This window comes from Scyliorhinus canicula, chromosome 22, assembly GCF_902713615.1.
Source record: "Scyliorhinus canicula chromosome 22, sScyCan1.1, whole genome shotgun sequence".
In the NCBI taxonomy this organism is placed as follows: domain Eukaryota; kingdom Metazoa; phylum Chordata; class Chondrichthyes; order Carcharhiniformes; family Scyliorhinidae; genus Scyliorhinus; species Scyliorhinus canicula.
Genome location: NC_052167.1, coordinates 128,084 through 140,719, shown reverse-complemented (window position 1 = coordinate 140,719; position 12,636 = coordinate 128,084). Strand labels below are relative to the sequence as shown.

The 12,636-nt window shown below is 42.8% G+C and overlaps 1 protein-coding gene across 1 annotated transcript in view; it reads right to left on the bottom strand.

Annotated features, from left to right (window-relative positions):
• The window catches only part of polr3a (polymerase (RNA) III (DNA directed) polypeptide A), a 60,117-nt gene that overhangs the window by 17,242 nt on the left and 30,239 nt on the right, over nt 1–12,636 (bottom strand). The window contains exons 15-21 of the mRNA XM_038782902.1: nt 10,509–10,673; nt 6,468–6,640; nt 5,279–5,390; nt 4,250–4,368; nt 3,996–4,133; nt 2,399–2,569; nt 707–820 (exon numbers count right to left, since the gene is read on the bottom strand). Coding sequence (XP_038638830.1) covers nt 707–820; nt 2,399–2,569; nt 3,996–4,133; nt 4,250–4,368; nt 5,279–5,390; nt 6,468–6,640; nt 10,509–10,673 — 992 coding nt within the window. The remainder of the gene's footprint in view (nt 1–706; nt 821–2,398; nt 2,570–3,995; nt 4,134–4,249; nt 4,369–5,278; nt 5,391–6,467; nt 6,641–10,508; nt 10,674–12,636) is intronic.

Genomic DNA, 12,636 nt, shown 5'->3' with positions numbered 1-12,636 from the left:
ATAGAACATTACAGCGCAGTACGGGCCCTTCGGCCCTCGATGTTGCGCCGACCCGTGAAACCATCTGAAGCCTATCTGACCTACACTATTCCATTTTCATCCATATGTCTATCCAGTGACCACTTAAATGCCCTTAAATTTGGCGAGTCAACTACTGTTGCACGCAGGGCGTTCCACACGCCTACTACTCTCTGAGTAAAGAAACTGCCTCTGACATCTGTCCTATATCTACCACCCCTCAATTTAAAGCTATGTCCCCTCGTGTTGGCCATCACCATGCGAGATTTCAGATCCGCGTCGTCACCCCCTCTGTATTGAGATTTATGTCTACAACAAGACTTCTTCTTCCATCTTCAGCGAGTCAATTAACATACAAGTATATTAAAGCTTCTTGATGCAACGGTACTTGAAATGGCTGACTGTAAATGTAGTTTTATTTAAAGTTCTGGTCCGAGACATTGAGTAGCTAGCAGCAAAAATCAGCCAGTGCATTAGGGAGGCATTTATACGGAGTGAGATTTTGTAAATGGGAAATGCCCAATCACACAGGTACAGCCATTACCTCAGTGTACTTCGCACAAACTGTCCCAGTTAGAGCCTTTAGAAATGGGATAGATTAATCAATACAAAAAAAGGAAACAGGAAATGTTTCATCTGCATCTGATGTACATTATGCTTTGATGTAAAGAATGAGCATTCTGCCAACCTGCAGATATTCATTTTGACAACACAGGAACTCGCTTCTCTTCATAATAGCCTCAGCAGCTACAACCACTTCATTCTTACTCAGAGCTGGTTCACACGGACATGGGTAAATGGCCTAGGAGAAAAGAGAAACAAAAGGTGTCAGACATTTCTCTCAACAAAAAGAAAAATAGCTTGCAAACGAAACCACCTGATCAAACATTTCCATGATCTCTAACCAACCAAAGGGCTGTCTCCCAGGATTACAAGGTCTTGGGTGATAATTGTTTTGACCCGAGTACAATTTTGTAGTTGTCGATTTTTATATAAATATATATATATCTGAGAAAACATTTTCTGTTTTACGAACTCCATTGTGAAAATTAATGCACCATACAACTTGTTAGGCACCTCTTATTGGAACTGAAATTAATACAATTAATGGTTATTTTTTATCCGCAGGAAGATCAATTCTTACTATTGGTGTAAAAATTCAGTTGTAGGCATTGGGTATGGCCAATGTACAGCATCAAGACTTTGCACCACAAGGTGTTGCATAAAGCTTTCAACTCCAATGAACGTCCCAACTCATCCACACTGTTGCATGGTGGTAATACTGAAGAGCGGGTGATTGTAGAGTTCACAAAAATTTGTGTGGCTGGTCCAGCGGTAATTTGTGTGACATTTCTTTGACAGAACGAGGACCTCGGAGTCACCGTCAGCCACACACCACCGGTTTGAATGTGGGTATGGTTGACTGGTATCCCGATATGTTCTCCGTTCTCACTTATGCCTCCAAGTAGCTGGCAGCGCACACCAGTAGGCAGTCTGTGATCCTTCAACTTGACTCAGGAGCTAAACTGAGGGCATCATCAGATTCAGCAGAGTTAGGGGACATCACCCCTTTAAAGTACGTGAAATCTGGAAGTATGGAAGAGGCAGATAATGCTAGCAAGAGGACCATAGCTCTAAAAGCAAATACTGACAAAATGCACAATACTTCCATAGCACTCTCCTAATGAAGATTTTTGGCCAGTCAGTCACCTGGGAAAGATTGGGAAAATGCTGTTGCTTGTAGCATTCAACCCTCAACAAGAGGAAGGAACCGGCAGAAGTAGTTCAACAGCAATGTGGACCGACATCAGGCTGCCTATTGGACATGGACACGGGAGGCCAGAACAGCCGAGAAAATCGACGATGGGACGAGGAAGCAGAAACCGCAAGAACAAATATACTTCCAGGCAATCAATGAACCCTCAATGAACCCTTTTGGACAATCAATCCTTCAGAGTACCGATTTTACAATTGAACCTTAGTTCGCAGATTGAAGAATTCTAACTAACCCAGGGAAATGAACCAGTCTAAGAATGACAGGTCTACAGTGGTGAAAACAAATTAGGAGAGATGCAAAAACATCTTTTGTTTTCTACTATTGCTCGAATAATACAACTCGAAATGGATTGTGATAAGATAATCTTGGCAATTTCCTTTTTTATAAATAAGAATCAAAAAGCTTATCCTTAAACTGCAACTCATCACAATAAAGCCTCCTGCAGCTAAAGGGCATTCTTTACATATTTTGAACTCAAGCTGGCAGAAGCAGTTTAATCTGGAGTTTGTTGAAACAGCACCACGGTTGACTTAAAGGACACCCTGTGAAGCAAATTACAGTTTGCTACACATCAACAATAGTCTTAAAACAAAATGAAATTACCCGAATATTATCCAGAACCCGCTTAAATTCTAACGGTTCATCTTTGCCTTCCATTGATGCTGGATCTAAGCCATCGCCACCATAAATGAACTGGATAATGTCACCAGTTGAGCTGCGTACAGTTAAATCGTACTGTGTGCAAAGATCCTCCAAGGATTTAACCAGCCGTCTCTAGACAAAGGCAGAAACAGAAAAAGTATCTTCAGACTGGGGTGTTGTATGCTAAACATTGCAATTGAATTCCTCAGGTGTGTGGGTGCTGAATATCTATAGGCAGATAAGTTTCAATTTAGGATTATATTGGTTTGAGAAAGGGCTTCAATTAGAGTTATATAAACCATACTCAGAGTTGGAGTTTTACCAGGCTCTCGGTGGAAGGTGGATGGGGGATGGCAGGGGTTGTGGAGCAATGGTGGGTCATGCACCTTGTAACAGTTATGACATGCAGGTTAGGTGGGAGGAGATGGACTGATTAAAGGATTTCAGCCCTCGTTGTTCCAAACCATTCCAATTTGCTCACTAAGCAGAGCATATCCAGCTGATGCCAAGGCGAATCCCAGGCTGACACCCTCACTGTGATTCCAGCACGGGCTGGGTCTAGTGAAGTGGACCACACCAGACGTCATCCACATGGTGGTTTCTCCAGAATACTGATCAGACCTGATGTGTGTAGGATGCAGTTTGAAGAACAAATGTTCACTTTTCCATCTCAAATGCTTTATTGTTGGTTTAACAAATGAACGTACAAATTATTTTTAGACATTCTTTATGCGCTTTTAGAAAAAGTCCAGCAAGTAAGCAACACAGTGTAAATGTGGCCACAGTCCCAGAGGACTCTCCCGTTTTGAGAGCTGACTGGTGGTGATTTAACCCGAGGGTCGCCACACCTCAGGCGAGGGGTAAGATTCAGAAGGCCGGGACTTCTTGAATAACCTCAGCCGGTGCGGGGATTGAACCCGCACTGCTGGCCTCGCTCTGCATCACGAGCCAGCCACCCAGGCAATTGAGCTAACCGACAGGGTTAAATTGTCTTCGATGGTGTAAGTTAATCAAGAATTGCTGGTGTTCAACAGGGGTTATAAACAGTCTCTGCCATTCATTGTCTCACAAAAGCAAAGAAGATTAGCATCGGCCCTGAATAATTATCTGTACAGAATCAAATTCTCAGTCTAATTTACCATCAATGTAGTTCAAGCATGCACCACGTCTTTGTGTAGCAAAGGTCACCTGGCTTGGAGGGGTAGGGGCAGAGAAGAGGAAGATACGATGGTAGAGGCAATATATTACTTCAAGCTACATAAAAGGCATTAAAGTTGAGCAGTCTTGTGCATAGATTACTTAGACCCACTGGAATGTAAAACTCAGCCAGGATAAATTGCAAGCACCAACCAAAGGTTTAATCATTAACACAGAGTGTGCTCCAAAAGGTACGTATACTTAGTTTTACAGATCAAATGAGACTTCCTGTTCCAAGTACTAGCACGAGGTACGAAGTCTAAAAACATGGTCCCAACGGAGTAGACAACCATCAAATCGGATTGTAGGAACAAGTCAACATTTCCAACTCAATTACAAATTTGTCCATTTTTGCCATTACCTGCATGTATCCAGTTTCTGCCGTCTTGACAGCAGTATCCACCAGGCCCTCACGACCAGCCATGGTGTGGAAGATAAACTCTGTAGGAGTTAAACCAGAATAGAAACTGTCCGCTACAAAGCCCTTTGCTGCTGGAAGCTGCAGAAAGAAATTGGCCAATTTCATTATAAGCTGCACAGTTTGCAAAGTCATTTGTACATTAATTGAGTAATTGAGAGATGACAGGATCTTCATTAACTAAGTAGATTGCTCACCTTCGAATGCTTTTCAAAGTGAGGCAGAGATCTATTCTCAAAACCATCAGGAACGCGTGATCCACTAATAGCCTGCTGTCCTACACAGGCAATCATCTGGGAGATGTTGATGAAGGAACCTATTAAGAGTGTTCATTACTACTTGGTGAATCAAGAATAAAAGACAAATGCCAGGATTTACTTCTTTTTAAAAAAATGTTTCCAATGAAGGGCCAACTTTAGCGTGGCCAGTCCACCCACCCTGGACATCTTTGGGTTGTGGGGGTGAAACCCACGCAGACACGGGAAGAATGTGCAAACTCCACACGGACAGTGACCCAGGGCCGGGATTCGAACCCGGGTCCTCGGTGCCGTGAGGCAGCAGTGCTAACACTGCGCCACCGTGCCACCCCGACGGTTGGAAATTGTGGTTTAAAAAAATAATACGAATGTATATTACTGTCCCATCCAAAGAATCATTGGTTACAACTGCGCTACCAGCAGACAACCCCAAGAGGAGGCAAGATGCTTTTGCCCAAAAAGAAGCAAAGAGGTGGTTACAACCTGTTCACATTCAATTTGACTGTTTCAGCAGCAGAGGCCTTAAAGCTGGTCTCTGTTTACGTTTACTCCAATGGAGGAGTCATATTGCCAGATACTGCCAGACCTAATGAATTTTTCCAGGACTTTTTATTTTGACTACATTTACAAATCTGAAACAAGAGCAATTCCTTTTGCTACGTTATTTTCAGAGTTTTAGATACGTTGACCAAACCAAAAGACAGCTGCTTCATACAGCTTGGTCTACGTATATATGGATTTCAGAAAAGAAATACACTCATACTTAAAACATTATAACTTTTTTTGAAAGATTTATAAAAAAGTTTAGTGTTACATTTCCCCATTACCAAATAGGTCAAAGTACCCAAGTTTCTTTTACTAAACACCCACTCAGTGTCCATTTGACTATGTAATCTGTACAAAATGCCTGTCCACCCACGCACTAGTGATAGCATTTGCAATTTAACAATGACTAAATTGCCCAGATACCTTTTGAACCACATAGGGCCATAATGAGGGGGCTGTTGCTCTTGTCCAGCTCCCGGAGGCACGCACTGCCAGCGTGGTCTCTAATTACAGAGAGTTCCTTGAGGATCAAGGCCTGAAAGTAGCGAAAATATCATGTCAAATCCATTCAGGCAAAATAGACGCAGTCATATTTTGCTTTCTTCCTGAATCAATCATAGAATTGAAAACAGTTAAGAAAAACCAGCTATTCTAAAACCAAAGTGCAGAGTGCGCTCAGCTAGGATATTCCTTCATGTTTTTACATAATTTTAGCAAGAAGGGGCAAATATGTTTTATAAACGGACTTCAGCAGTTGCGTTAAGTGCAAAGCAGTCAGGTTTTCTGGGAAGAAACTCGAGCTTTTTGAGATAATCAAATTATTAAGTCATTAAAAAATACCGATATTGTGTTGAACACGGCTCTTGCAAATCAAATCATAGATCATAGAATTTACAATGCAGAAGGAGGCCATTTGGCCCATCGAGCCCTTGGAAAGAGCATCCTACTTCAGCCCAGGCTTCCACCCTATCCCCGTAACCCGACCTAACCTTTTTTGGGCACGAAGGGGCAATTTAGAGTGGCCAATCCGCTTAACATGCACATTTTTGGACTGTGGGAGGAAACCGGAGCACCCAGAGAAAATCCACGCAGATACTGGGAGAAAGTACAACCTCCACACAGACAGTCACCCGAGGCCGGAATTGAACCCGGGACCCTGGAGCTGTGAGGCAGCAGTGCTAACCATTGTGCCACCTTGCCGCATGAAAGTTTCAATTGTTGTCAAGTATCAAATAGACTATTAAATGGCAGTGAGTTAAAAAGGGTCCATTGGGGACACATTTCGATCATTGGCCTGTTTCAGCATCAAACGATAAAGCACCACCCAAATGTTTACTACAGATTTTACAAAAAATAATAGTGTAAGTGTTGCTGGGGAGACAAATCTCTGGCCAACACATTTCTTAATTACACATTACAGCTATTTTTCTTCAACAATGCAACGAGATTTATTTGTAATTTAACTGGAAAGAATACTCTGCACAACCCGCCAGAAGCAAATGTATTTGTTATTTCAAGTAAAGATGAACAAATTATTTAGGAAATTGACAAAGATGAAATTTCAAATACATGTTTCTTTTCCCTCACACCGACAGGATAAACCAGCCCTTACTTCTAATGTTTCTTCCGCTGTGCATCCAGGTTGTTGTTGAAGTTTGCCTGTGTTTAGCGCGTCAATAAATTCATCACACTTCTTGTAGCCAGCATCAAGTAGTTCCTGCTTGGCTTTTAATAGCCCCTTGCCTGGTGTTACGTCACCAATACCAATGGAAAATCCTCGATTGGCTAGATTTGGGAAAAACAAACATAGAATCATAGAATCCCTACATTGCAGAAGGTGGTAGCAAGGTAGCACAGTGGTTAGCACAGTTGCTTCACAGCTCCATGGTCCCAGGTTTAATTCCCACTTGGGTCACTGTCTGTGTGGAGTCTGCACGTTCTCCCCGTGTCTGCGTGGGTTTCCTCCCAGTCCAAAATAAGTGCAGGTTAGGTGGATTGGCCATGATAAATTGCCCTTAGTGTCCAAAAAAGGTTTGGTGGGATTACAGGGATAGGGTGGAGGTATGGGTTTAGGTAGGGTGCTCTTTCCAAGGACTGGTGTAGACTCGATGGGCCGAATGACCTCCTTCTGCACTGTAAATTCTATGATTCAATGAGGTAATTTGCCCATCTTTTTTTAAAATTTAGAGTACTCAATTTATTTTTTCCAATTAAGGGGCAATTTAGCGTGGCCAATCCACCTAGCTTGCACATTTTTGGGGTGTGGGGGCGAAACTCATGCAAACACGGGGAGAATGTGCAAACTCCACACAGACAGTGACCCAGAGCCGGGATCGAACCTGGGACCTCAGCGCTGTGAGGCCGCAGTGCTAACCCAGTGCGCCACCGTGCTGCCCGTAATTTGCCCATCTAATCTGCACCGACCCTTCGGATGAGAACTCTACCCATGCCAATCTCCTGTCCACCCGTCCTATCCCCATCCTTGGACACCCAGGGGCAATTCAGCATGGCCAATCCACCTAACCTGCACATCTTTGGACTATGGGAGGAAACCGGAGCACCTGGAGGAAACCCACGCAGACACGGGGAGAAAGTGTAAACTCCAGACAGTGACACAGAATTGGCTGGAATTAAACTTGGCACTGTGAGGCAGCAGTGCTAACCATTGTGCCACCTCGCCTCCCCTTCAAAATTACAAAGTAAAATGCATCGTAACTAAACCATGCGCCTGCCACGTCCCCCCTTCACAAATATCCAATTAAAAAAAAAGGAAAAAACCCAACAGCATGTATTTTAAACAAAACATTTCAAGGAGAGATTACAAAGCAGCAATCTCATTTTAGATGCTTTACAAAATAAGTCACAATTTAGTCCTGGGGATTACAATGTCATCTGAACCACTGGAAGAGGTGTCTGCTTTTCAAAAATCATTCGAGGTATCAGCTGTCCTCCATTTCCTGCTGCGTTCTTGAAATGCGAAAAAGTCCACAATAGGGAATTTGGGAAAAGGCTGCATGAAAGTTTCTAATGTTCGTGTTAGTTACTGGCCTTCACTCCGAAAACCATCTTCCTGCACTTTAAAACTGATCACTGCTAGTCATGCAGTTCTATATACCAGATAATTACAAGTAATGCTGTCCCCAAAGTTATTAAAAGTGTAACACCTAATATTCAATGAGACTATACAGAAAGCTGTACTGACCGCACAGAGCCTGTTCAGGAAGGTGAACCCCTATTTTGCTACTACAAAACACACAGTTGGACATTAAATTTAAAGGGAAGGTTTTAAGTCAAATAATGAAGTTGTATTCCTGGAGGAAAACCAAAGGACATTGAGGTAAAACTCCAGCAAATAAGTGACTTATTATTTTTTTCAGATAGGCGAAATGGTTTTGATGTTGCCTGGTGTGTATGTTCAAGATAAAAGATTACAAGTCTCCCAGCTTTACAGAATCTCTGGATACTAATTCAATTAAAAAATTAAAAAATTAAAACCACTTGAACTGTGTGCATTGCGTATTCTGTTAGACATGTTTAATCACTCTCTAATTTAATGTAACAGTGGAGGAAACTGATGTGCATGATTAGCAAATACAGATTAATGGATTGAAAATATCTAGTGCATTAAGCACTGGAAACACGCGCTCCATGGCTAGATAGGATTACATTTATGGGCTCCTGTTACTCAAGATATTCTATTATTTTACTTGAAATAAAGGGAGATATTTTATTGCAGGGGAATTATGTTTTCATTCCGTCAATTTTAATTCAAGTATCAACAGTTGCTGTAATCCAGAACAGCGAGCTGATGTCTGGGAGCCTGGATAAAGGAACACTGAGATCGGGTATCTTATCAGGTAAAAATCTCAAAAAGAATCCATACAGTGCAGGAGGCCACTTATCCCATCGAGTCTGCACCAACCCTCTGAAAGAGCACCCCATCGGTCCACTACCCCACCCTATCCCAGTAACCGTGTCACCCCTCCCAACCTGCACATCTTTGGACACTAAGGGGCAATTTAGCGTGGCCAATCCACCGAACCTGCACATCTTTGGACGGTGGGAGGAAACCGGAGCACCCGGAGAAACCCACGGAGACACGGGGAGAACGTGTAAACTCCACACAGTCACCCGAGGCCGGAATCGAAATTGGGACCCTGGCGCTGAGAGGCAGCAGTGCTAACCACCGTTCCTCGCCCCCTGGATCAGGGATTTTACGTCTGGTAATTAGGAGTGTAGAAGTAATCATGTGTATTGTAAAATTTGTGATACGAGGCATGCTTTCTTGTTCATTACGCATTTAAACACAGCCCTCAGTTTACAGCACTGACCATTTTCAAAATCCTTTCCGCTACCTGGCTGGCCATAATTCTGTACGATGGAAATAGTTGTTCCAACAATGGTACAAGGCAGGAAATTAAAATTATGGATGACTGACAACTGTAGTTTCAACAGCTGAACCATGACGTGGCAATATACACATCTGCACTCAATCTCAACCATTCAACTGAAAAATATATAATGAATTCCAAAAATCAATACAGAGCAAGGGTGGCTCTAAAAAGGCCGAAATGTGGTTACAGCAGATACTGCTCTTATGATGGAAGTGAAATGGATTTTTAAAAAATGCACGGACCCTTTGTTCTGCCATTCATTCATTCTTTAAAAAAAATAAATTTAGAGTACCCAATTATTTTTTTTTCCAATTAAGGGGCAATTTAGGGTGGCCAATCCATCTAACCTGCACATCTTTGGGTTGTGGGGGTGAAACCCATGCAGGCATGGGGAGAATGTGCAAACTCCACACGGACAGCCGTTCATACATTCTAATCTTTATATGCCACTATCAGCACCCTTCTTAATTTCAATCACCCCCATTTACATTCCTTTTATTTTCTGTCCTCGAGATCTTTGTCTATTTCCACCTATCGCTGGCCCCCTATCCAGCCCACCGCTCCACACCCCCCCCCCCCCCGCCCCCCCCCCCCCCCCCCCCCCCCCACTCCAGTATAAATCTGACCCCATTTCCAGTTCTCTCTCCAGCTTTGACAGAGTCATCCAGACTCGAAACGTCAGCTCTCTTCTCTCTCCACAGATGCTGCCAGACCTGCTGAGATGGTCCAGTATTTTCTGCTTTTGTTTCAGATTCCAGCATCCACGGTAATTTGCTTTTTATCTATAAGCACTTATCCTTACCAGGGGCTCGTTTAGCTCACTGGGCTAAATCGCTGGCTTTTAAAACACACCAAGCAGGCCAGCAGCACGGTTCGATTCCCGTACCAGCCTCCCCAGACAGGCACCGGAATGTGGCGACTAGGGGCTTTTCACAGTAACTTCATTAAAGCCTACTCGTGACAATAAGCGATTTTCATTTCATTTCTCTTTTGTTGCGCTCCCTCACTTCTCACAACATTGTAGCCTTAAGCAACATGATATTTTTTAGCTGTTCAAAATAAATCAGTTTGCTGTTCGTACAGTAACTTATGGAACGGGTAGTGCAACATTTATGCTGTTATAATATTCATGGTTGAGAGTTAGCAATCCGGGGGTTGGGAGTTCAAATCCAAATTGCGAATTATCAGAAGAAACAAAAAAGATTGCCCTCAAAGAATTCAATCAGGCAATAGCATTTTGAGGCCTATTTACTACTTACATAGATAGACAGGAGCTAGCCGAGCAAGACGTGACATAGCATCTGCAGCTGCCATCTGCCCCCAGTCTCTCAGCAGGATGTAGAAGATATTGTTCTTGGAACCCGATCCCAGTGTTCCTTTATCCAGGCTCCCAGACATCAGCTCGCTGTTCTGGATTACAACAACTGTGACATGAACAAAAAAAAAGTAACTATGCAAGAAAGTAAAACTACAGAAGGCATTTGGATACAGAAAGAGAAAAATCAACGTGAAAGGGATGCGACAAACATTATAACGGTGCTCATCTCATTCTGATTTGTGGTGAAAATAGTTTCTAGACAAATGTCAGCGATCAAAGTGGAAATAACAACCTGCATTGCTACAGATGCATCACTAAAGTTTCAACGGATTTTCTAGGGCTACAAAAGACACCAATACATTTCCAAGTATTCATGGAATAGAATCCTGATAGTGCAGAAGGAAGGAGGCCATTCGGCCCATCGGGCCTGCACCGGCCCTCTGAATGAGCACCCTATCCATGTCCCCTCTCCTGTCTACACCACCCTATTCCGCATGCCCCTGGACACTTAAGGGGAAATTTAGCACGTCCAATCCACCTAGCCTGCACATCTTTTTTTTAAAAATAATTTTTATTGAAAAATTTTGATTTTAAACAACATTGACGCACCTTAGTAAAATACCGAAAATAACAATAATATTAACAATCATATACATTCGCCCCATCCCCATGAACAACCCAGCATTTTAACAACAACGCAAATTAACACACTATAAAGTTACAGAATAAACACTACAATAATGCAGCCCCCCCCCCCCCCCCAGCCCCCTGGGTTGCTGCTGCTATTGACCAAGTTATCTATCTCTGAGCCAGGAAGTCCAGAAAAGGCTGCCATCGTTTATAGAACCCTTGTATTGATCCTCTCAGGGCAAATTCGACCTTTTCCAATTTTATAAATCCCGCCATGTCACTGATCCAGGTCTCCACGCTTGGGGGCCTTGCATCCTTCCATTGTAACAGAATCCTTCGACGGGCTACTAGGGACGCAAAGGCCAGGACACCGGCCTCTTTCGCCTCTAGCCTGCACATCTTAATGGAGTGCGGGAAGAAACCGGAGCACCCAAAGGATACCCACACAGACGTGGGGAGAACGTGCGAACTCCACACAGGCAGTTACCCAAGGTCGGAATTGAACCTGGGTTCCTGGCACTGTGAGACAGCAGTGCTCATGACTGTGCCACCGTGCCGCCCTATTCCTATCATATAAGCACTTACTGTCTACTGTCATGGGAATGTCCCTTTAAGAAATGTGTGTTTATCAAATAGCTTCAGTTATGTCATTGTGTGGGTGGAGCTGGGCTGTTGTTCTGTCTTTTACCTTCGTTTTAAGCTGGGAGCTGTTTGTGGCCCTGTTTTTTTACTTTCGGTTTATACAGTTGGGAGCTGCATTCAGACAAAGAAGATTTATTCTAGTCTCTCTCTCTATGTGTTAAAAGGTGGCCAGAGCACTTGATAATTTAAAAGTGATGCCTGTTTTCTGTAAAGAATTCAAACCTACTGTTCTGTGGGAAAAAGGGTGTTGGTGTTTATGGATGTTGTTACTTGAGTAAAAGCAGAAAAAGGAACTTATTGAGGGGTGTATTCTTCTAGAGAACTGTAGCTGTGTGGGGAATGTGTTTGTAGTTGATTAAAATGCTTAGTGTGTGTGTTTATAAAATGTTAACTGAATTTGCAGAGTAAACATTGTTCTTGATTTAAAGTGCTTAAGGCCTCTGTTGCATAACACCTGAAGATTAGGCCCTTGTAACCAAAATCTATAAACAGTTGTGGGTCAGGTGAACTCCATGATATACTTTGGTGTTCTCTAAACCCTGGCCCATAACACTACCATACCTATTAAACTTTCTATATAACCTAAATAATGAACAAGTGTACAACATATGAGCTCATCTGGATAATCCCCATGTGAAGTGGTCACTATGATTTGGCTTATTAACTGACATGTTTAATTCCACACCAACCACCAAAGAAATATCCATTTCTCTTAGCGCATACACAAGTGTTTAGCGATCAGAATCGTGGAATTGTATTTGAATTTTCCTGTAGGACTTTTTTATTTATTTGTCTAT